The 25,246-nt window shown below is 43.3% G+C and overlaps 1 protein-coding gene across 2 annotated transcripts in view; it reads right to left on the reverse strand.

Annotated features, from left to right (window-relative positions):
• LGR6 (leucine rich repeat containing G protein-coupled receptor 6) overlaps positions 1-25,246 on the reverse strand; it is a 1,163,733-nt gene that overhangs the window by 616,486 nt on the left and 522,001 nt on the right. For both annotated transcript variants that reach the window (XR_014978909.1, XM_085645134.1), the window contains exon 4: positions 17,581-17,652. Coding sequence is in view for 1 of the 2 variants with exons in the window: in XM_085645134.1 (XP_085501260.1) it covers positions 17,581-17,652 (72 nt within the window). In the remaining variant the exon portion in view is untranslated. The remainder of the gene's footprint in view (positions 1-17,580; positions 17,653-25,246) is intronic.

A 25,246-nucleotide genomic window follows, 5' to 3' on the forward strand; every position in this document is an offset into this window, starting at 1 on the left:
ACATTTATGGTTGTTCACGTTAGGGTGTCAGTACCACCAGTTCAGAACGGAAGCATTCTCAATATGCTACGCAAGGAAGCCAGTATTGTGGCTTCAGTTATCTTATACAACTAAAAAGCATTGTTCAAGCCAAGGGTCTGGCGTTTTTTGGTACTTTGGTTTTGTAGTATATATCCGGAGCCAAGGCCAGAAGCCACAAAATAACAGTCTGCCTTTCCCACAGGTTACCAGCCCATTGGTGGAAAAGTCGGTTACACGTAATCAGGAAACTTCAACGCTAAAAGAGGCACTGCTTAATACTGAGACTACATTGTGCAATCGACTACGATGGCCCTCATGGGGAACACCTGCGGGCACCATATAGAAGCAGGTACCATGCACTCTGGGCGGGCATCCCCCTGCAGCCGAGGGCCGGTATCGGGTAGCTTCTGTTAAGACATATCCACCCACGCTTTAACCAGGGCGGCAGGTGGGTGGTGGTAGTTGTCGGCTAACAGTGTGCTGCGGCAGTTTAGTTTGGTGAACACTGAGTTAGTGCCAAATGGTGACAGGGTATTACCGACCTTCTTAGCGTCCCTAAATTCAGGAAAGGGGGGATATTTGCACATAACTTTCCCCCTGGGTCTACAGACGTGTCTGCCCCCCTGGGTTATCCTTCTGCGGGCTAGAACCAGACAATAGAAGGTGCATCTTTTGGGACGGGGTCCCCAACACATTGATATTCAGGCGCCGGGGTAGATGTACCATGAAAGACACCGTCACTACTTGGATTGCCCCCAAGTTCTGGGGTCAAGCTGGGTTGGAGCATTAAGTCTTCAGTCCTTGGGTAGCATCCAGCACTCCTTCTATCCAAGGCAGGGCAGTTAGCGATAGACAAGTCTCAGCGAGTGGGTAACATACACTGGCTTGTCAGCGGCTCCGTGCCCCGGGGGCATGCACGCTTTACAATACACAGAGCTGCAACAAGAACAGTGCCAAGGGGCAAAAAAACAGTAAAGAGGTGTGTCTCAGGCGTCCCAGCGGGGTGGAGCCAGTCCCATCTAGAGGTACGCCTGGGGGAATAGGGTGTGCTCCTTTAGGTTCCCATGACCTAGGCAGTGTGTGGCATCTCCCACATCAAGTGTTAGGCACTGGATTACAGACAGTGCACCCTGTATCGAATCAGTCAGATTCTCTGAGCGGGTATGCCTAGGGAGCTCCACCAGAGGGAGCTGAGTGTTCGAAATTCCCATAAGAAATAAGGGATGATGCTTTCTTTTTATTTTTTATTTTTAAGATGGCGCCTGAGGCAAGATGGTGCCTGAGTGAGAGGCCGTGACTGCCTTGTGTGCCTCACCCTTGTGGGAGAACTTCCCAGGTTGCGAGAGATGGAGAGGACGAGAAGAGACGGATGGATTGAAAAGAGGCGTTTGAAGATGCTGTAAGATATAGTAAGACTTGCGATGTGCTTGTGAGCAAAAAACTATTTGCCGTCTGCCGTTTGCCGTTTCTTCACCTGTCTATCAGTCATCAGTCTATCAGTCTATCAGTCATCAGGTGGCTACCTACTTGTTACTCGGATCTGGAGATCTGGAGACTTGGAGATTTAGAGGCTTGGGGATTGGAGACTTGGAGATTGGATTTTGGAGATGGGGCCTGTTTGAGTACGGTTCCGAATTGATGTCAGAGACGGTGGCCTCTAAAGAGGCGTGACAGCACGAGAGACTAACTGAGAGCTAAGCAAGCAAGCAAAGGGGGTCATGTTATTAAACTTACGCTACAGAGTTGGCGATGCATGGTTGATTGGTGATTGCGCTTGGAGTCTGTGCGGCTCTTGCAATTACACGGAGATCTAGAGATCTGTGGATCGGACATAGTTTTCTGAATCCTACGTGCTGCTCACACCACGCCGCTACATTTCGAATCCTTGTATGATCGAGTGAACTGGCACGTCTGACGTCATCCGCGGACTCAGGGCGTCCGCATTTATCCCCGTGCAGGTTGTGTGCTACGTATTCCTGCACTCGATAGGCAGTGCGTGTCAACGTGTGTCAACGTGCGTGGGGGGGAATAATTAACAAATAGCGGCGAAAAGCGGCAAAAAGCGAATTTTCAGCGGCAATGTTGCAATGCTGCAAACTGGCGCTTTTAAATGCCCTTGAAAACGCCTGAAACACCTGAAAACACCTGAAACGCCTGAAAACGTCTGAAAACGCTTCAATGCTTTAAATGCTGCTGAATGCTTCGGAAAAAGAGCTTAAAGAGTGGATGAGGGAGAGTTGGAGAAGGAGAAGGAGTAAGACGACGACGACGACGATGTGGAGTTGAGCCTCTTGAGCCCTCTGCGCCCTTTGAGTGCGTTGTATCTAAAAGTATAAACTTCCTTAAAAAAAAGCATATATAGAACCAACGAACAAGAAGCGAAAAGGAAAGTCTGGTTAAATTGGTTAAACCGGATAATTGGTCAGATAACTCCTAAGTCCCTCTTGCCCACCGTGGGTGGAATTTGCTCACTTACGTCAAACATTGTAAAAGAGGCAAAAAGGGCTAAGGGGATAAGAGAGATACTAATATCAATAAACTGTGCCAATAAGGTACAGAAAATTCAACCAATCCGGATACAGTTCAAGGTACATATTAAGGTACAGATAGCACGGGATATGGCAGCTGCCGAAGATGACATGGGCGCTCTCGTGCAAGTAGAGCCCATAGAAACCGTAGAGCCTGTTGAGGAGCATGTCCCTGCAACGCTTAACCAAGTGATGGGGGGCGAACAAAACAAACAAAATAAGCAAAGAGAGTTAAACACACAAATATCAGTAAATACAAAAAAAAATCTGGAAAACATAGAAGATGCACATGATGCAGGGAAACCTATGAATATACAAACGATGCCTATATCTCTAAAAAGCAATGGCCGGTTAAAGGGACCGGAAACTAGAGGGTCTAAGGCCAAAGAAAATAATGCTGAGAGGAACATAGGATATAAAGTCCAAGAAGTTCAAGAGAGAAACAAAAAGAAAGATAAAAGCAAAGAAAAAAACTCACAAAAAGAAATTGAAATGGTAAAGGTGAAAATAAGACAGAAAGAAAACATGGACGAGAAAAGGAACGATATAGAGGCTAATTCCGACACGGAATTGTCAGCTAAGAAAGCACAAAGACTCCAAACAATTAAAAACCTAAAAGCTGCCGCAAAAAATACAGGGCAACCGATAACTTCTCAACCTAGAATTTCCACTATTTTTAGCCCTCTATCAAAAGAGTGCTTGAGTAAACCTGGAAATAACGACAAATACGACAAGCATGACAAACATCTTAGTGATCCAAATAATGATATGAGTAGACCCAGGGATGAGTACATGGGCTCTGGTGACACTATGGATTTTGTGCAATTAAACTCGGAGGAAGGCACAGATCAATATTCGGCCTCTGGTAGATTAATCCCAGAACCCACTCTGAGAAAAGAAGGGGCAAAGATAACAACAATGGAAAATAAAATAATAACTAAACATCAAGAACAAATTAAAAGAAAAGAGGATCATCCAACAGGATCAATAATACAAGAATTTGCTCCCGCTCCAGCAATGTTAACATCCTCAATTGAGATTCAACATCAATTAACAAATAAAGTAATTACTGAGGAAGACTCGGACTCAGATATATATGAAACTGGGTTATCGACATCAAGCGAATCTAGTGCCATTACAGGCACAAGCAATCCGAGCTCCGGAAAAATTGCCGATGATTTAGGTTCCTTTGATTCTCGAAGATCTGGTAAAATTGATACAGGCACGACCCCCAGGAAAAGATTGGGAAAAAAAAGATCAAAACATCAAAATGATCAAAAATACAACAAAGCTGTACACAATGAAATTACAGACCCTGGTATTAATACTGACAGTGCCCAAAGGAAAAAAAAATAGGCTCTATACGGAAAAATCCTTTTTCAAAAAGTATGGACGAAATGGAACAGCAACCCCGAGGCTTGGAAGAGTTAAAAGGGGGAAACCTTAATCTGAAAAACTCTGGTCCAAATGTAGAACCATCACTTAGCGAAATTCTGAGCTCAATTAATAACTTTCATAAGGATATTAAAAAAGATAATCAAAGAAATCATGCTGCTATTGAAAAGCTACAAGGTGCAATCAAGAAAGTTGGAAATACATGCACCGAGATTTCAGACAGAATGGCCTCTTTGGAAATGCGCACAGAAAATTTGGAAACTGATGTTAACGATCTGCTCAAAAGAGAAAAGAAACACGATGAGATCATAAAAGACCTCATGCTTAAAATCGAGGATCATGAAAATAGATCAAGAAGAAACAATTTGCGGTTTCTTGGAATTCCCGAAGGATCGGAAGGAATTGACGCAAGAGGCTTCATGATCAATCTCCTTAAATCTACCTTCCCAGAACTTGAAGGCTGGGATATGGATAAGGAAATACAGAGGGCTCATCGATTCCCCTTGATGTTATCTATACATTCTCAGAAACCACAGCAATACCCTAGAGCTATGTTAATTAACTTTGGGAACTTCCTCCTCCGTGAATCCATATACAACTTAGCCCAACCAAAATCTCAAAGGGAACACAAAGGGTTTAAATTCTTTATTCGACCTGATTTTGCACATTCTACCATAGAAAGAAGGTGGAAGATGCGACAACTATTTACACCCTTTGAAGAAATTGGCGCGACTGTCTATCTTCAAAACCCGGCGAGACTGAAAATAATATATATTGGCACTACGAGAAGCTTTACCAGTGAGATTCAAGCACAAGAATATTTAAATGAAATATCTGAGTCTGGGCCAAAAAATTCTGGAAACCCAGCTAAAAAAAATGCAGATAGGAAATGGACTCTGTGTAATAAAAAACTATAAATCTTGAATGCTTGAACTCAGGGGAGACAATATGAAGGGGGCAAAAAAAAAAAAACACAAGAAGGGGGAACCGCTATATGCAACAATCTATGAATTTATATTGTAATAGAGCATATCTAGCATACTGATAGAGATGATTAATTATACCTCTTTTAACTCGCATTACCAGGGATACAAGGGTAGGCCACTAGGGGGCTGAAACGGGGGGAACACTTGGATGCCCACACCTGGGTATTCCGGCATCTAGGATGCCTCAATTGTTGGTTTGGGGGGAGGGGGGTGTCGGGATGGGGAGAAGGTGGAAGAGAGGGGGGGAGTGGGAACTCATGCAAGGGGGAGGAGAACAGGACTCAACATTATTATAAAGAATATAGTAAACACATAGAGATCATTAAAAAAGAAAAACTTAGTAAATCTGATGGTGTCGGGAGAATGAAAAATTGTGATGGCTAGACTTAATATATTATCAATAAATATCTGCGGCCTTAACGATATAAAGAAAAGACAGAAAGTTTTGGAAGGTGTTAAAGCTACCGGGGCAGCCATTGTTTGTCTTCAAGAGACACATATCGAGGGGGCTCAGCAATTTTTACTTAAATCATTAGGATATCGAATCATTGCCGCTACAACACAGGGGACACGCACCAAGGGCGTCACTATTTTATCAAAGGGCGGGGAGGTACAATTCCAACGAGCCATAGCTGACACTCTTGGACAATTTGCAATAGTTGAATGCCATTTTAACAACGGGGAAGGAAAATTAACTATATGTACAGTTTATGGTAACACTAGTGACGATCCGGAGGTATTGATTCAGATCTCTAATGAATTAACTCATTGGCCTCTACCTATGATCATTTGTGGAGATTTAAATATCCATTTACCTAATGGATGGCTTACAGATCAAAGGTTTATCTTCCAGGGTAGGAAATGTAAAAATTTTAATGCTTTAAAAGAAATGTGCATGCTTCATGGCTTAATTGATGGGTGGTCAACAAAATAACCCACAGACCCTGGCTACACTTTTTTTTTCATACCCTCATTCAAAACAGGTACGGCTAGATTATATGCTTATGTCTAACTCCATGAGATCAGCTTATCAAATTGATAGATTGCCTAGAGTTCTTTCAGATCACAATCCCTTAATGCTTAGCCTTACGAATATTCCAAAGAGATCTAATATCAATACATGGACATTTGAAAGGGCGCTACTTTATAATGACGCATATTGCCAACAAATGAGTGCATGGATCCCGGTCTTTTTACAAGACAATGTTGGATCTACTACAATTGACATAGTATGGGATACATTGAAGGCTTGTGTTAGGGGCGAAACTATGAAGTTCTCTTTTAAACATAACAAAATTGAAAAACAAAACATGGTATCGTTAGAACAAGATTTACGAAGAGCTGAAGAGGAGCTAACTAAAGCTATACAGGAAGGCAGGGCGACAGATAATGAGATGGGCAAAGTGACAGTAGCAAAAAATTATATTTCCGAAATACTAGTTGGAAAAGCTATCGCTCGGGCTAGTGCCAATATGGAAAAAATTTACGAGTTTAGTGAAACAGTGGGACACCAACTAGCCGTTAGAACTCGAGAAGAAATCTCATCTGCATTAATTAAAGAAATTAGAGATCCAGGCTTGGGTCTAAGATCTGAACCCGCTGAAATAAGAATGGCTTTTCAGAAGTTTTATAGGAAATTATACCACGAAGATGCCAATGATAGCGGTGACCCTAGAACATATCTGGATCTGTCAATCCCCGAACGCTTGAGATCTGATGACCGGGAATTTTTAGATAGTCCAATTTCTTGGGAGGAAATATTAACGGCAACAACATATCTTTCAGGGAGGGAATCCTCCGAAGTCTTGGTCATCCGCTAAAATAATTGTGTTTCCGAAGAAAAATAAAGATGTCAAAGAGATGGGCTCTTATCGCCCGATCACTCTGATTAATGGGGATTCAAAAATGTATTCTAAAATCCTAGCAACCCGACTGGCACCAATCATCCATAAAATTATTTCGGAACAACAACACGGTTTCATCCCCGGGAGATCTACAACTGATCACATACAAAGAGTTATCTCCCTCTTTGATTACACAGGAGTAACAGGAGACCCTATGTCGCTTATATTATTGGACGCAGAAAAAGCTTTCGACAGGGTCTCCTGGATATTCCTGTGGGCAGCCATGGCAAATTGTGGGATCGGAGAAAAATATATACAGGCAATAAAACTACTATACATAAATCCCACTGCCCGTGTCTTGATCAATGGGATCCTGTCTGATAGCTTTATCATCAATAGGGGTACAAGACAGGGATGTCCTTGCTCGCCTCTTCTGTTTGCCATTTATATTGATGTATTTATACAAAGATTAAAAACTAATACCTTAATCCCTCCTATTAAAATACGAGACCTAGAAACAAAATGTCTGGGCTATGCAGATGACATTGCTATTGTTACAGGTGATCCTATTGAAGCGATGAAACATATAGAGAAAGAAGCACGGGATTTTGGTAAAATTTCCGGCTACAAATTGAACTCTAGTAAAACTCAGATAGTTGTAAATAACAAAATATACATGAACGATATGAGGATTGTTGATAAAGCAATATATTTAGGGGTAAGCATTTTTGCTAAATTAGAAAATATTGTTGATGATAATATTCAGCCCCTATTAATCCAGACCAAGAAGGAACTATTTCGGCTGCACAATCTACATCTAACTATTGGCGGAAGAACCAATGTGGTTAAAATGCAATTTTTTCCTAAATTTTTATATTTTTTTCGAACTATTTGTCTAGAATTTTCTCCATTAATTTTTAAAAACATTGACACTATGTTCTCACATTTTATTTGGGGATACAATAAATCACGTAGAGCACTTAGATGGATCACTTTACCTAGAGAACGCGGGGGATGGTCATTACCGAATTTTAAATTATACTACTGGGCTACAGTACTAAAGTACAGCAATAGTCTCTTAATGGAGAATTCAATGGTTCATAATACACCCAGCCCGCAAGAACTTATTCTGGGTGACGGCAGCATTGGCTGCCTATGGCGCCATATGAATGATGATTATTTCAAAAAAATAAAATTTAAGACTATCTCTAGTACTTTTAAAGTATGGAGCAGTATAAAAAAATTACTTGGTTTAGGCCGATATTCATACTATACCCCCGTATTTCAGAATGCGGATCTCCCAGAAATATTCCATGATATATATATGCAGAGATGGGCTGAATTAGGGGTTAAACGACTTTGGTGTTTTTTTTTCTAGCAGTGGAATAAAATCTTTTGATGAACTAAAAATAGAGTTTCACTTGACAAATCGGGATTTTTTTAAATTTCTTCAGGTGAGGGACTTCTTATCAAGGAAAATGGGCGGCCACATTAAATTTCAGCCTTGCGATATTATAGACAAATTGAGATCAGTTAAAACTCAGAGAATTGGGGAGATATATGCAGGGCTAAACGCTTTATTTCCTGACGATATGGATAAACATTTGGCGGCATGGCATACCAGGCTGGGAGCAACCTCTCAAGTCTCCTGTGACGCCTATGAAATGTCACTTACTCATTTAATGTCTATGAAACTTCAGGCACAATTCTTTAAAATGTTTTTTTCACTTTATTACACTCCTGAAAAAATGGCAAAATGGGGGATGGGGAATGGAACTGCGTGTCCGCGGTGTGCTCTTCCAGCAGCAGATATAACTCATATGTTTGCCTCGTGCCCCATTTTAGCCAAAGTCCTATCCGAAATCTCCGACTTTCTCTCGAGTATTTCACTTAGTCAGGTCAACATTATGAAGGTAGAAGTGCTGTGGCATCTCCAATAACACTCGATCTAGTGAAATACAGGGACTGATCTTTGTTAGTATGGCCATCTTCAGGATGTGCGTGGCCTTAGCATGGATAGACCCAATATACCCTTCATTTTTTTAATGGAGTGCACGGTTACTGGCGACTTGCAGTTTAGAGGTTGCCATTTATAAGAGGAAAGGGAGGGATAAGAGGAACAGGGGTATGAAGATCTGGGCGCCTTTGATTGCTTGGACACAAGAAGTTTGATTGTGGAAATTTAATATTTATGTGTCATATTCTGTAAATATGATATGTTTTTTTATGTCTTTTATGTATAAATTAGTTTCTTGTTAATAAACATGTCAGATACCTGTTCTCCGGGGGGTGGGTGTAGGGGGGCGGGGGGTTGATGTAATGTAAAAATTTGGAAAACAAATAAAACAAAATTGTTAAAAAAAAAGAAATAAGGGATGCAGGGCAAGTGCTGGAGGGCAGCCGTGCTCATTGCCTCATACACCTGTCATGGACATTCCTGTGCGCAAGGATTTAGCAAGTTAAGTGACTGTGCCAGGGTTAAGCATATTCCCCCTCGCCCGTATAGCCCAAGCTGGCAAGCGGGGGTTGGAACGGTCTTCTAACATGTGAGCTGCTGTCCCAGAGATGGGAGACACATGTGTTCAGTCACACACGGTGCTTGATGGCGGCCGCCAGTGTGATCAGCAAATAGGTGGGGCATCGTGTGCCAGGGAGATGTATGACGTTACAACGCATGCTGTTACAACGCATGCTGTTACAACGAAAGTTTTACAACGCGAGTGCATTGACAACGCAGGACATTACAACGCAAGTCTTTACATCGACTTGCACTAGATGGCGTGCTAACATTAAAAAAGTGTAATTTACTATTCCAACTCCAGTCCACGTAACAGTAGGGAAGGTGTTGGGATAGTAAAGTACACTATTTTTAATGTTAGCACGCCATCTAGTGCAAGTCGATGTAAAGACTTGCGTTGTAATGTCCTGCGTTGTCAATGCACTCGCGTTGTAACAGTTTCGTTGTAACGGTAGTGCGTTGTAGAAGTTGCGTTGTAAAGGTTGTTCCCCGTGCCAGGGTGTCTGAAACTCTCCCGCCCAGAGTGGGACGGGGCTGAGTCAGGTGACGCAGTGGAACTTTGTTGCATGAGGTGAATAGTGCTTGACACAACTTCACAGGCATAAAGGGCGTTTTTGTTCCATCAGACACTAGTTGATCCAAGCTAACGTCTAGGGCTATTGGGATATAGATGGGGCATTGATAACCAGTAGGGATGTTCTCTTTCATCTAGATTTGCAGGAGGCTCTAGACAGGAGAGTTAGCGGGCAAGACTATAGCTGTTTTGGTGGGGGGCTCTGGCGGCGATGGTGGCCACCTCCAGAGCTGTGGCGGAGTTACAGGGCGATCTGGAAGCAAATGGGTACCGAAGGGTACCTCTGCGCGGAACCATAGGGGGTGCCAGAGCCCAGGAGCCTCATGGGAGGTTCCTGGAAAACCGTGTCGGCGCCCCGTTAGTCCTTTGGGCGGTTGTGGGCCTGAACAACTGGGGGCTTGCCTTGCTACGCTCCGCCTTAAAGGGGCGTGAGCAATAAGGGACCGTGATCCGGGAAGAGGATCACCGAAGGGGCAGCACAGATGGGGTTCGCCCCAGTGCTGCATGGCTCATCAGGCGGGCAGGCGGCCCAGATGGTTGCCTGCCCTTGGATCGCCCGTAAAATAACCCACCATATTACATAACGGTGTATGTAATAAACCTGCAGCAGTTTTTACCCAAACAAAAATTGTGTTGTGTGTTTTATTTATGCGTAGAACATGCATGCTTTTGTGTAAGGGGTGGGGAGTGTTGCCTACTGCTGGTGCTACAGGCACTGACATTTAACTGCAATGGATAAGTAATTTTGAGCAGAGCTTCGGGTACCGTCACTTTTAATTTTGTTTACAAATTAAGCACTGCCCCTGGGATAAGTCGCACAAAAACGTATACAGCTTGGCCCCACACTACTAACAAAGCCACGAGCATCACTTCAATAACAGAGAAAATTGAGCAAGCATAGGAAAGCTAAATAAATATATGGCAATGCCCTAACATCTATTAGGCGTTATATATGAAACCTACTTTTAATAACAGCCATCAAATAAGTCCGACTCAAACTGTTCGTCGTTTACCAACCATCAGAATAAACAAGCAAACTCCATTCTGGTGCCAGGATCCAAGGGTATTCTGTGGCTGCAGCAATGGGCCTACAGCTAACTATCAATGCCATTGAGCAATAGCAAGACAAGAAGTTGGGACATGTCAATATAATGAACCAGCCAAAATCCGACTGTGCCATCCAATGGATCAGGTGGACTCATCGAGTGATAGTCAGCGGCCTTCCTTGTGAAATGCAGTCTTTATTGAGAGACAGATTAGAAATTCATGCATATTGGACCAACAATGAGGGTGTTTCTCCTAACCTAATAAAGAAAATTAGTGTGGTTTTCAGAGTTTGGGTCTATAACGATGGGAATGGTATTCCAGAATCTCCCCCTGAGCCCATGACTTGTGCAGCTGGTCACAGGAACATTGCCTATTGTCCTCCTTGCTCAGCCATATTTTTTACACTCCCTCCTAGCCCTGGGGTTATTTGTCTGTTATCCGCATTTATCTGAAGTTAATCCCTCTTTATTACACAGTAAGCATCTGAAAGCTTATTATCCGTTGCGATGTGAAAACATCTCTCGAAGATCTGATAATAGCCACCGTGACCTGTAATCTAAAATAAACACTCACTACATCTGGTATTTTACAACACAGCATAGCCCCACAAGGGAAAGAATAACGTAAATGTCCAGTAGTTTAGAGTCCTTGGTTACGAATACTGGAACTCTCAGTTCTGGCAAATAATTGTGGTATAGGCAATAGAGGGATTTGCCCACGGTCACATAACCAGGTCAAACTGGGAAGCTGGGATTAGAATTCAGAGCGTCTTGTTATATAACCCTAGTGAATCAAAATCATTTCTTGGCCAACCTAGCGTAAGCTAATGTATAGAGCGAGTTGTGAGAAGCTGCGAGCTTCATGCAGAAGGGACACCGCCAAGTGTAGGTTTCTCAATATAGTCTGGGGTCACTTTTGATCCTCACAAACAAGTTATGCCATGCAACCTGACTATTTAGGCTGCCAACAATATTTTTTAAAATATGTTTTAATGGCACAAGTTGTGAGCTCAGGATAATGAAGATTACAAGCAGCTATACCATTCGCAATAGTAAAGCAACGTACATCAGCATTTTATAAAATAAAACAGATAGAAACAAAAACAGAGCAAGCCCACTACTCCCCCTGCACGGCAGCCAACTCATACTACTAGATAAAGCTTTTCTAGACTTATATAGAAAATGTCGGATAGAGCAATGATAAAACAACACGCTCAAGCTTTTTCCACGAGGGAATAGTAAATCAAATAAAAAACCTTTCCTGTAAACTACTATCACACATCATATATGAAAAGCACAGTTCCAGTAAATCTTGTGATGAACAACTAGGGTGAAATATCTACTAGGAGGTCCCAAATATGTGAAATGTGCTGCTTCCGAAGGCCTGCCTTCTCTTCCCTATGCAAACATGTGCTCGCGAGATCAGCCGAGGAAGTGACACTTCCTGCCAAGTTTCTAACGAGGGATGAGCTGAGTTTTTCCAGTTGATAATGATATTCTGTTAATCCAGAGACAAAGCCAACTCTATGAATCTTGATGAAGGGTTCCCAAGCTTAGGACGAGAGAAGTGACCCAATATGACAGACTCTAGACAGCTCACAATTCCACGCCCAGTAACCCAAGAGAGCATATCTAACACTTGAGACCAATACAGCATAAGCAGCCAATAACATGACATTCATTTTAAAGTATTGGCAGATCCTGTGGGACTACATTACAATCATCATGCGATAACCCTTCAAGTTAACGATGGCCTAACCAGAAAAACCCAACTACATTTTAGGATTATGAGTCAGTGTGGGGCAGTGCTCACAGCATTACTCCTATCCCTGTGACTCACTAGTAGCAAGATGCACAGCGCAGGATATCATCCGAGAGTATGCTGATGGCCAAGTTGTCACTTCTCCAATAATCATTAAGAAAAACGACAAACTACGGCTGACTACAAGTTTAGCTCTTAAAATCCCAAAGTCTCAAGGTAAATATTCAGTTCCTGTGCGCAAATCTTCCGGAGTACGCCGTAGATCGACTCCACTGTAGGCCAGATATAGAAGAAGAAAAGCAAAAGAGGAAGGTGCACCAGTAAAAAAGTCCAGGTCCAAACAGTATCTTTAATATTCCCTTTTAATTTTCTTGTAAAGGACTCACAGCCAACGCGTTTCGTTCCACACTGGAACTTCTTCAAGGCGGAATTCGATTCCTTATGTCAAAACGAAGCGAGATGCAATGTGGCAAAGTCCCACATGCATAAAGTAATTCCCAGAATCGATAATCCACTATTTGGATATTCGTTGCTTTTTCTTTTTTTATTTATTTACAAAACGATGGTGTCACCGACATCAATATCTGTAGCTTCAAAATGATTATTGTCAATATGTCGGCTCCATGATACGAGCGCGATCAGAAGGGTTCCGATATTCTGGGAAGTCCCATAGCCCCAAAGTCCTGGGGTATCGTAGCAGTAAAAACTTCTCCAATAATCACCAGGAGGTCCAACGAGTATGAAGGCCTCAGACTGAGCTCCATCAGCTACTGAACTGAGCTAACATAGCTTACAAGGAGGCACTATGCTCTTTCCATTGTGGATCAGAACACATGCACATGAGAGGCCACACAGAAGGGTAGACAAGGCTTGAAGTTCACCTCAAGATGTATGACCTTGGATCCAACACCAGTCTCCCTCCAATCTGACCTGCTTTCGGTTGAAAGTCAATATCCTACATCATGGCCATGTTGGGTGTTGCAAGACTGCCTCTGACTCTTTTACAATATTGGAACAGTTACGTTGAATGATTTTTCTATATTGTTACTGGTCTTCGGATCACGTGAGAGGGCTTCCTGTAGGGAATAAATAGACCAGCTTCTGCTGCAGAACTGACTGCATTATTCCGATATAGATTTATTGATCTTTTTTTAACTGTCATTTTGCCGACATTAAAACTTTTTGGGGCAATGTAAAAAAGTTTATGAACTAAGATGCTGGAGGAATAAGCCAAAACTATGGGTTATATTGAGATCCTCGATAAAGTTAACTTGTTGTCAAACAATGTGAACTGCTTAGTAGAGACATCCAGAGCTGTGAAGTAAAAACATTATTCTAAGACAGAATGACCATCCTTCTGACTTTCTCCAAGTGAGATTAAGCAACCTGTGGTACGCTACCCCCCATCTTGGAAACATAAGACTGAAAAAACAGGTAGCTCAGAACTGAAGCGTAGGCACAACATAGGGCCTAATCCACAAAGTAAATATACATATGTGTATTTACTCACCTGTATATTTATTGTTACACTGAAGTATAATTCTACACTTCTTGCTCTTTGCCTTTTCTGAGTGTATATTCACACCTAGGTGTAGACTTGCATGTCTCCACCTCCTCTAATGAGGGGGTGTAGCCTCTTACCACAGAGTTTATGACTGTAAAATTACTGCAAGTAAGTTTACAACCATATTTTATGTTTTATGCACTTGGCGGACATGTCCACCACCAGGGCAGATACCTCCACATGCGGGACAGAGAATGTGCATGTGGAGGTCACCAATTCACAAGTAGAAAATGCTAAAACATTGGGAAAAGGGAATTAATGATTCAGGGAGTGGATTGTGACATGAATACAAGATGTTACAGTGTGTGTCGAAATACTTTTGTATACTATGTGACTGATTTAATTTTAGTGTTCAAAGGTAAGAGTGACAGAGTGATTACGAAAAGGAAGTGTAAGTATAATAAGTAGAGCATGGCATGTTTGACAGCGATATTATGGTAGTAACATTGTTGTCTTAGTATGGTATATGTGGATGGTTTACTAGTCCACCTTTAATCATGCAAACATATACATGTGTGATGCATACCTTACTGTAAGGGTTGGTTGGTGTGCCTTTGAGCCTGGTTTGTCCCAATGAGTGATATAGTAACTTTAGAAGTGTGTTTTATGAATAGCAATGGTATTATTCTTTTGTGAGCATGTCTTTCTATTAATATGTCCTTCTCTAAATCCCTCCTTAAATTTCCATACAACCCTCTCACTTCTTAGTATGTAAACCCCATTTTCAAGCTACTCCCCCTTGTCCCTACCACTTTTACTACACAAATTTATATGTGCTGAGATCTCTGCACATGTGGGACAAAAGATAGGAGAGGCAGGCGTCTCCGGTTCTTGGTTTGTGAACTGCTTAATACTGCTACAGTACTACTTTTGGTACTACAAAGTGCATTTTGTCAATAGTCCCCATACTGTCTTCATTTTTGCTGGGATCCCGCCTCTGTTTTGGCAAAGAATTGCTTGCATCTGATTTTTTCTTTCTGTTCTAGTCAACTTCTCTGTAATACCTGAGTCTTACCTGCTGTGACCCTAAATGCTAACTAACCATCTCAGAGTCTGACAGCATTGCAACAAAGCCACTAGTTAGCCCTGTGATTTTGGTGCTGTTAAGAAGATCTGTGTACAAAGTCTACCTCATTAATATGCACAATGTCAGATCCCGATGTACACCATATTGTGCCAATCTGCGAATGCAGGGACTGAGACTTCCGAGGCATAACAGACCTTCAAGCAGGCTTTTACTTTTTCAGTGCACTGGCAGGTGACCACTTTGCCCAAAAGGAGAAATAAGTCATAAAGCCACATGCATTGGCACAGTGCTAAAGCAGCATCAATAGAAAGGTGTGGGGATCTAAGCAGCTATCCACAGGAACACAATTCTGCTCCCTCTGACAAAGGCAATACACAAACCCACAGTGGTAGCTGTCCTTGACAGTTTATACTTTGCAAATGGTTGCCTCCTACTGCCTCCAACTCTTCAACAGTGTCTGGCCATAGAAGCAGTCACAAAGCATTGATCCATTCCTCTGCAAGTCAGAAGTACCGGGGGACCGGGGGACCTGGGTGTGGGGCATCGCTTTGATGCAACCTTTTCCTTGAAACTTGCATTGGTTTGCAATACATTTATTGTTATACAAAATAGCTATAGCAAAGCACATTTGTGCACTGTAACTAGTGATTTTGCATTCAAAAGGCAACTAAATTGTCCTTTGGTGCCCTCTACGTATTCAAGGTCTGTTGTACATTTGGCCTGCGATGCCTTCTGCAATCTATTTCGGTAGATATAACTGTAATGTTTTTTTGGACAACATAACCTCTCCCAATAGTTTCTTGTCTAACAGACCAGGTCGACAGCAGTCTTGCTTCTCCGATCCCTTGCTGACAATGTACCCTGTGACAGTCTTACCGCGTGCGCCGCCAATAGGATTTAACCCAGATCTCTTGACTGGGGGAGAATGGGTGAATCATTCAGCATTCCTTCGGTTATTTGTTGCAGTTACACTTTTCGCCCTAAGTGGGATGGGTATGCCCAGACGTGGGTCCCATGCTCACTGTGCCACTAGATTCAAGCTAGCCTGGCTGATAAGGGGTGTTACCCCGAAACCTGTCCCAGGATGCTTGTTTCCGGTCTAGGGAGGACCTGACTTGGCAGTTAGGGCTAGACTGTTTCCATGAGGAATATTGTCAAAACTGATTTGCATATGGCTGGGTCCAAACTGGGGTGGTGAAGTGAGCTAAAGAATGATGGATTTAACCCAGATCTCTGGACTGGGGGAGAATGTTTGAATCATTCAGCATTCCGTCAGTTATTTGTTGCAGTTTCACAGTCAATAGGATTTAGTCATAAATGTTCACGTCTTCATACATACAAATCCATGTTGGTGTTTCTATGCTCCGTAGAACTTTGGTAAATGCTGGTTCATTTTAATGTAACGCTGGCATAGTTCCTGCAATTGATAGCGGTGGATTGGGAGTAGTCGAACAAAATTGTGTGTTTATCTTCAAAATGTAGCCAATAGGAGGGAGGATTAGAAACATGGTGTCCTCCATGACTTGACGTCTTCTGGTAACCAATCCTAAACAGGTTATTCATACTGGTGCTAATCCGTGAAACAATACCTGTCGCATATCTGACCAAAATGGAATAGCATGGTTGGATGAAGGCCCTGGTGATGGCAGTAAGGCTTTGGAGCGCGTACTGGAAAATAAAAATCGGGGTTGGTTCCTGTAGAGTTGGGGGAGGTTGGAATAAATGCTAACCATAACAACAACAATGCTACCTCCATAAGTTCATGTAAAGCAAATAATGATGTAGAAATTAATGAATCAGTTGCATTATTGGAAAAATACATAAATCACTTGAAGTTAACGGAGCAAGTCATGGCACAGCTCTTAGACTCTTGCATAAGGTAAGGGGAAACACACCTACATAGGGCCACACCTACACTCCACACAGCACAAACAAAAACAGATTAAAGTCCTACAATATGCTTGAGAGCTTGCAAATCCACATTGAATCAGAAGAGTGGCAAGTCTCCATATCCAGCTGGAAACATAGTTTGTATAAGGATTGTCAGATCCCTCGAGCATTGCTTATGCCAAATAATTTCTTTATTGGGTGCCAATGTTGCAGAAACCGATGCCGTGGATGGTCTGCCCTTGTGAGTTGTTATTATTTTTACTTAATATGTGTCTGCGTTTTCTTGGTCCACGACAAAATCGTTGGGGCTCATTTTCAAAAATCAAAATATACGACGCTTTACGACCCAACAATTCTGATTATAATGTTGACATTTACATGCAGTGGCCATAGGGTATGCCCAATGCTGTGTCACACTGACTTACAGAGACTTGAGATATGGAAGATCCCACAGGGCTTCGGAGGGGATTCGCCACAGCTGATTGTTCTGCAGCATCCTACAAATTTAAGTAAAAAAAAAATACTTAGTTAAACAATAGATAATAAAAAGAAAGAAATTGAGGATGGCATTTGGAATATATTGACAAAATTAAAGAAAACAGAATGGAAAACAATTGACTTAAAACAGATTTGATAATATCTCCACATACAACAAACCCATGATGTCATTGTCCATTTTCTAATGATCCAATTGTCTTTTAATACCTTTCCTTGCTATGCTCTTTTAAAAGATATTTCGTTGTACAAGTGCAAAACTTACAAATATATGGTTTTCTTATTTAATTCAAACTCAGTTCATCAATATATTAGGGGTAACAGCAATCACATCTCTTACCTTTCAACCCTGTTGACATCATCGAATTTGAAATTAGAGCTTGAACCTTATGATGGAAAATGTTAAGACTTATTAAACAATCGTTATTGAAAATTGATGATGTAGAACCGCAATAAACAAATGCCTAAACAGCTAGGAAAATACTTGTTCTTTCGCACAGGTTAAATCACTGTGGTTGTAAAGGATCTCCCTGGGTGTTGAGTATCGACATATGTAGAGACCTCAACTTTACCGATTCCATGCATCAGTCGCTGATTCAGTTATTTTGGGACTCGGTCTCTTAATGTCTTGAATTTCGAATGGAATTATCATTATCTGAGCTTCTCCTTTATATGATTCACTCTGTGCTTTTGGTAAGCAAATCTGTCATCAATAAGCCTTAAATCTCAACACTTTGTTTATTGCTGAGTAATCCACTTTAAGCCTTGTCGTTCGAGCAAGTGTGTGTGATTATACGAAACTGGTAAACACAGAACACTTCTCCCTTGTTGATGCTCAGTATAGGAAGCAGGCTGTGGGCCTTCTTGAGTCCGTAAAATAGTAATACATTGCCATTTTATTTTTCATCATCCCTGTCTGGAACTGAGCGCCTGGTCGGGGCGGGGCCGGCTGAGTGACAGAAGTGAGTAGTGTTGGGCAGAGGGCTGCCATTGCACTGTTTGAAGTGTGCATATCCCTTTAGCCGGACGTCATGCGACAGGCAGCCAGACATCCGCACTTTAAACCCCTCAACCCAGCTGTCTTCAGACAGCTAGATTGATAGCAAGTGTAGGCCTCCAGTGCCCTCAGGAGCACCGACAGAGGCCACTCCCACCAACGAGGTCACTGCTCACTTGTTTGTTAACAGCACGTGAGCAGGCCAGGATTGGTCGAGAGAGTTTGCTGGTGCCTGCAATGGAGCACCAGCAGAAGAGGTCAGAGTGAGGACGATGTCATCCGTCATGATGCGGTAAGTATTTTTCTTTTGTTGTAAATTTTGTTTGCCCACCTCCCCACCTCAGTAGATGCCAGCCGCCACTGTCAGAAAACGCAAAAATGCATAAGGAATGGGAGGGCATTGACCACGACAGAGTAAAAGGGAAGGAATGCATGCAATATGAATGGAATATTGAGAGCAGTTTGTCATCAAGCTCCCACAAAGGGAACTTTGCAGAATGGACCGCAACAGATCCTGGAGATGGAGGGGAATGGGCATGTGTGCAAACTCCCCAGAGTCCCTACCACTAAAGTGGTGCATGAGGGAGACTTGCAGTGTAAGAACACTTTGGATCACTAGCTCCAATGGATGAGGACAGTTTGTTGTTTAGGGACCTCTCTGCTGTGTACCTAGAAAAGGGAGGGCCATTGTCAGTTTCTTTTCCAACCTGTAGAGTGCAATAGCAGATAGATACCAGGCAGCACCTCTAAGAGGGCTCACCTGTGGAAGCATTTGGAGGACATGCAGAATGCTCATGGCAATTAACCCTGCCTGAACACATAAAGGCAAACAAGGTAAACATGTTAGTGCTGACTATGGCAGTACAGGAACACAGAGCAGCAGCTCACCTGCCACAACATATTTCCATGAAGTTGGGATCCTGATCCTTAAGAAAGCACTGGATGTCCACTGGAGAGTGAGGCAGATACAAACTACACCCGCCCTCATGTGGCATTTACTGCGTGGTTCCTGCCACACTGAGTGCATCTGCAAGGCAACCCCTGACTGTCCTTTGGAAGGGGCTAGTGACATCCTCATGGGTGGTGCAGTCTGGGAGATCTGAAGCAGCCTCATCACGTCAAAAAAGTAAATCTTATAACATGATACAAGTCCTCAGTCATCACCAGCCAGACTCTGGCCAGTTCATCAACTGCAAAGCTTTGTCATTATTAGCGGGCAACTTGCTGTGAGGCTGGTTTGGTGTCTCTATGAAGCCCGCAGTGTTTGGAAGAAAACTCCAACTGGAACTGTACATTGACAGTTATTGGTAAGAAACTAGTGTACTGCACTTAATTTTTTGTTCCCTACTTCCTCACAAGCTGCTCTGCCATGCTGGTATTCCTGGGGCTGTCTCGCCCAACCTCCCTGCCCTTCTCAAAGAGTTCCTTGGGAAGCCGTCAGGTTGTACCAAACCTTCAGGACTGTAAGCACGGTCTACAGATTCCACAAGTAGCAGAGTACATAGGTGGACTGACTCACTAGAACAGGTGGCACTTTTCTTCATACACCTTATTTCCACTGATGAGTTACTCAGGATGTAAGGCTGATAGGCCTGTGCAACAGTGACCCTGTGGCTGAGAGGGCAAATTCATTCTTGTCCATGGCTGGGAAGCTGACTGTACATTGACCTGTGGGTGAGGCATACTGAACGATGCAGTCTTTGCTAAAACACAGGCTTAAAGTAGAACTGTAGACAAATGTAAGAGTATGCACCCTATTCCCCGAACCACTCAGTCAGTCAATATCATGCTGTCACTGACCAACAGGCCTATCGCTACATTTGCCATTTTTCTTATCTCTCAGATGCAGCAGAGCTTGGCTTTTCTTACTCTGAGTAAGACATGTCATCAACCTTCTTGCGTTGAGGCAGAAACCCTGGCGATTGCACCAGTTCATTTGCAAGGAAGCTCTGAATCATCAAGGTCAGACAAGATGCAGAAAACACTATCAAAATAAAGCCGCATGCTCCAAGTAAAACCTTTGACCTCTCACAGTCTGATGCCTTAAAGCCAGTTTAAGCTGCCTTCTCCAACACTGACACTGAATTCAGCAAACACATTTGGACTAATAACCCTAGACTTTGGGATCTGGAAAAAGAAGTACAGAAACCAACTGTAGGGCAACTGGTATCACGGCATACTAGGGCCAGTGTCACTGCTCTTCACCCACAGCAGCGGCTGCCATAAATGAAGGATGGTTGGGTGGGTGGTGTCATGTGGGTCATGTGGGTAGTATCGTGCAGAGGATATTAACTATAAAAAAAATAAGAAAACGTACCTTTTGCTGCCGGCTGCTCCAGAGTTGCGTCTCCTTGTGCCGCCTCTCCTCTTCCTGCTTGCTGGTCCCAGCAGCCCCTGGGACAGACTTGCTGTTTAATCCCTGGGAGTCTGGGGTTTCTCCATCCTGGCTGCTCAATGAAGCTGTGCTGGAGAAAACCTAAGTGCGCATTTGTGTTTTAGTCGGCCTGTAACTGTCAGCCAAAACACATATGCACTCTTAGGAAGCGGAGTGCACGTCACACTCCTCTCCCCCCCCATACCTTGGCCCACCCCTCCCAACAGCGCTGGCTAAGAGCCAGGTAATGTAAATTAAAGCGATGCAAGAACATCGTTTAAATTGACATTTGCTGCTCTGAGCCAGGCAGTGGGGTGACGCTCCTCCGCCATTGCGGAGGAGCTGCCACTTGTTCACCCTGGTCACCAAGCTACCCCATACTAGAACACAAGGCAAGTCATGGCCAAAGGTCTGATTCAAGAATACTTTGTGACAACTCAAACAAGATCAGTAGGGGCACCATACAGAAACTTACCCAGGAGAGGCAGAAGTACAGATCCTTCGTTTCTACCCTACATGCCAGTCGGCATTACAGGCAGTAAGTAGTAAAAGAACTTATGCACTTTGGTGTACATCTATTTATTGATGAGAGCTATGCTGATGCCCGAACTGCACTTCAGTGTGTCAAGCAACAAAGGACCTTATTTAGATGTCAGGATACTCCGTCACAAACTTGGAGCATATCTAGCATTACAAGTGCATTATTATAACCGGTGGCACTTGTAATAAGGTGGACAGGATGTTCATCACGTGTTGACGATGTAACCTGTCTGTCAAACGGTAAATAATGCTTAAAGTGGCAGAGGCAACAAACAGCGTAAACAGAAGCAGTAATAAAATATACAATTGTATAGACAATTTCGTGTATTTCCCCACCTGCCCTTAAAATTGCAGGCAGGGTGGTGTGTCAATACCAGAAAAAGTTCAGAAGAGTCACATGCAGCTTCATGGGGGTCTAAATGAATTAAGAGTGGTACACAAAAACGTGTTGCTTCTTGTCCCCCCACCGAGAGAGCGGCAGGCTGCACACTTTGCCAGCTGTTTCTCCTTTCGTGAGACATCAAGTCAACAAATGGGACAAATGAATATTGCGAAACCGTAAGAGTGTCCCCTCCTTAGCCCGCTAAAACGACGCCCATGGCACCCACCCATCGCAATCCTCCCCATCTACGGCTCTCGCCTTCTTACCCTTCTCCAGGTGCACATACAAGTCCACAAGACAAACACAAGGAGATCAGAAGTGAAGTGAAACAGGAAAAGCTTTTGTTCGGGCGTCAAGAGAGCCCCGGTGCACTGAAAGCCCTCTTTGTCTGCTTCACGAGAGCATCTTTGGACGCAGCGCATTCCTCCCAAGCTTTGCCCCTGAGAGCCCGGGGACCTCTCCGTCAGGGGAGGCCTGGCTGGGGAAGGTATTGTACTGCGGCCGCGGCAGCCCCGGGGCTGGGGCCTATCTCTCCTGCAGCTTCTTTCTGAGGTTTGATTTACTCTTAGCAATGGCGTTGCACAATGGAGGTCTGCCTGTGCTGCACCTGCCTGTCGAGACCCCTCTGGGCCCCAGGAAGCTCTCAATAAACTGCCCTTCTAAGTCAAGAAAGAAGAAAGTCAAAGGGAATAAAGGCTGTGGACATTAAATACCAAAAACGTATTTGTATATAGTTCGAAATTGGACATTAACCTATAAAGCGCTATCCATCCCTGAGGCTATATGTTATGTTTCCCTCCAAAATTATACCGAGGAGCAGAGGTCCTTTCTGGTGTAGCTGCTCCTATATCTCCTCCATGAAAAAGGAATGGACCACCCTCTGCATCACTCATGGTGAATGTTCGCACTCAGGTGAGAGTGTAATAACATAGTGCAATGTGTGCATCTGTAGTTAAAGGGGTTAGTTTGTGCTGTTAGCATCAAAATGACCTCACAAATATGTTAAGTAATTGTTACATACAATTTATGAGACGAAACAGTGTATTTCTCATATCAGTTGTGCAGTAATATGGCAATAAGCTGGCATTTGACCTGTAGTAAAAAATGTGTGAATGTGTGTGTAATAAATAGTACAGATGCTCTACATAACATATTATTGGACAATTTATATACCTTTATAATGTGCTATTGGCCAACATATATCTCTCACTGAAAAAAAATAAAAGTTACTGGGACGTTAAAGTTAGGGGCAGATGTCACTCGTACAAAACCAGCAACATTTTGCAGTTATAGGTACCTGAGCGAACTATACCTTACACCATCACAATGCACTGCTTATGACCTCACATATTACATCACTCATGACATGGTTAGTGACACCACTGATGACATCTCAAATTACAACACTGATGACATCATCCAATGAGTGTAAGTGTTTCTAAAAATGTTTTGAGACTTAAAGCTATATATCAAGCTACTGCATTAGTTAAATTACTATTGCTACTGAGTGATATTATTTCTATCATATGTCATCTAAGTGGCTGTGTGAATGTGTGAATCTGTGTGTGAGTGGCTGTCTAAGTGGCTGTATGGGTATGTGAGTGCCAGCATGGGTGAATAAGTGGCTGTGTGAGTAGCTGTATGGGTGAGTGAGTGGGTGTGTGAGTGGCTCTATGGATGAGTGAGTGGGTGGGTGCATGAGTGGTGTATGGGTGAGTGAGTGTGTGTGAGTGGCTTTATGGGTGAGTGAGTGGTTGTGTTGGTGGCTCTATGGGTGGGTGAGCGGCTTTGTGAGTGGCTGTAAGAGAGAATGTGCGGCTGTGTAAATGGCTCTATGGGTGAGAGACTGGGTATGTAAGTGGGCGTATGGGTGAGTGAGTGGCTATTTGAGTGGGTTTGGGAATAAGTGAGTGGGTTTTATGAGTACCTGTACTACATAGTAAGTGTCTGTATAGATGAGTGAGTGGATGTGTGAGTGCTTGTATGATGTGTGAATGGGTGTCTGAGTGGCTATATGGGCGAATGAGTAGATCTGTTAGTAGCTGTATGGGTGACTGAGTGGCTATGTGACTAGCTGTATTAATGAGTGAGTGGGTGTATTATTCTCTCAATGGATAAGTGAGTGTGTGTGTTGTTATATGGGTATGTGAGTGGTTGCGTGGGTGTGAAGTGGGTATATAAGAGGTTTTGTGGGAGTTTGAGTGGTTCTGTTGAAAATGTTATCAGTGATGTCACTTGAGATGTCATCAGCGATGTCACTGATCATGTCATGAGTGATGTAATATGTGAGGTCATAAGCAGTGTATTATGGAAGCATAAGCTATAGTTAAATCAGGAAACTATTACTGCTGACTTTCATTGGTTTTGTATGAGTGAAATCGGAGCCTAACTATAACGTCCTTGTAACCTTTGGTTTCTCAGTTTCTGAGGTTTAAAAAAAAATCTATTTCCTAACTATAACGTCCCTGTAAGCTTTGCTTTTCTCAGTGAATTTCTATGGTGTTTTAACTACTAGGTGCATTTGCAGAATGATGGAGAAAGGGGGCGGGGGCTCCTATGAGCTCTCATCAATACCACTATGTGGGACTTACTTAAGGTAACATGAGGGGTTCTTTGCCACCAAGGACCTTTAGCATCCAAGGGGACTTTACCCCCCAACCAGTAGTGTGCCAGGAGGCGCAATTGCAGAGTAGTGGAGAAAGTAGCTGGGACCTCCGACAAGCTCTCAGCAGTCCTGCTGTGTGGGATTTACTGGAGGTAACAGGAGGAGTTCTTGGCCTCCAAGGACCCTCAGCATCCAAGAAGACTTCATCCCCCAACCAGTAGTGCACCAGGAGGTGTGTTTGCACAGGGGTGGAGAAAGGGGTCGGGCCCCCAATGAGCTCTAAACAATCCCACTGTGTGGGACTTAGAGGAGGCAACAGGAGGGATTCTTGACCCCCAAGTACCCTCAACATCCTAGGGGACTTTATCCCCCTATAAGTAGTGCACCAGGAGGTGTGTTTGCAGAGTGGTGGACAAAGGGGTCAGGGCTCTGATGAGCTGCATTAGGGTTCGCAGTTCCAAAGGGAATGGGGGTCATGCTGAGCACCCCAGGGGATCCGTGGATTCCAGCGCATTGAGAAAAAAATGTTATAAGGCCTTTATGGGTCCCTCTTGGAACCATCCAACACACCCATGGGGTCAGGGTACCTCTACCCTGACCCCTTTATTCAATTTGCAAACAACTTTTCAGCCCTGGTGACCGTTTTCCAACAAACACAATGGCGGGCGCAACTTTTCTGTGAAGGTGTGGCCAGCCAA

The sequence above is a fragment of the Triturus cristatus genome, chromosome 1_1 (assembly GCF_964204655.1).
Source record: "Triturus cristatus chromosome 1_1, aTriCri1.1, whole genome shotgun sequence".
Taxonomy (NCBI): Eukaryota; Metazoa; Chordata; class Amphibia; order Caudata; family Salamandridae; genus Triturus; species Triturus cristatus.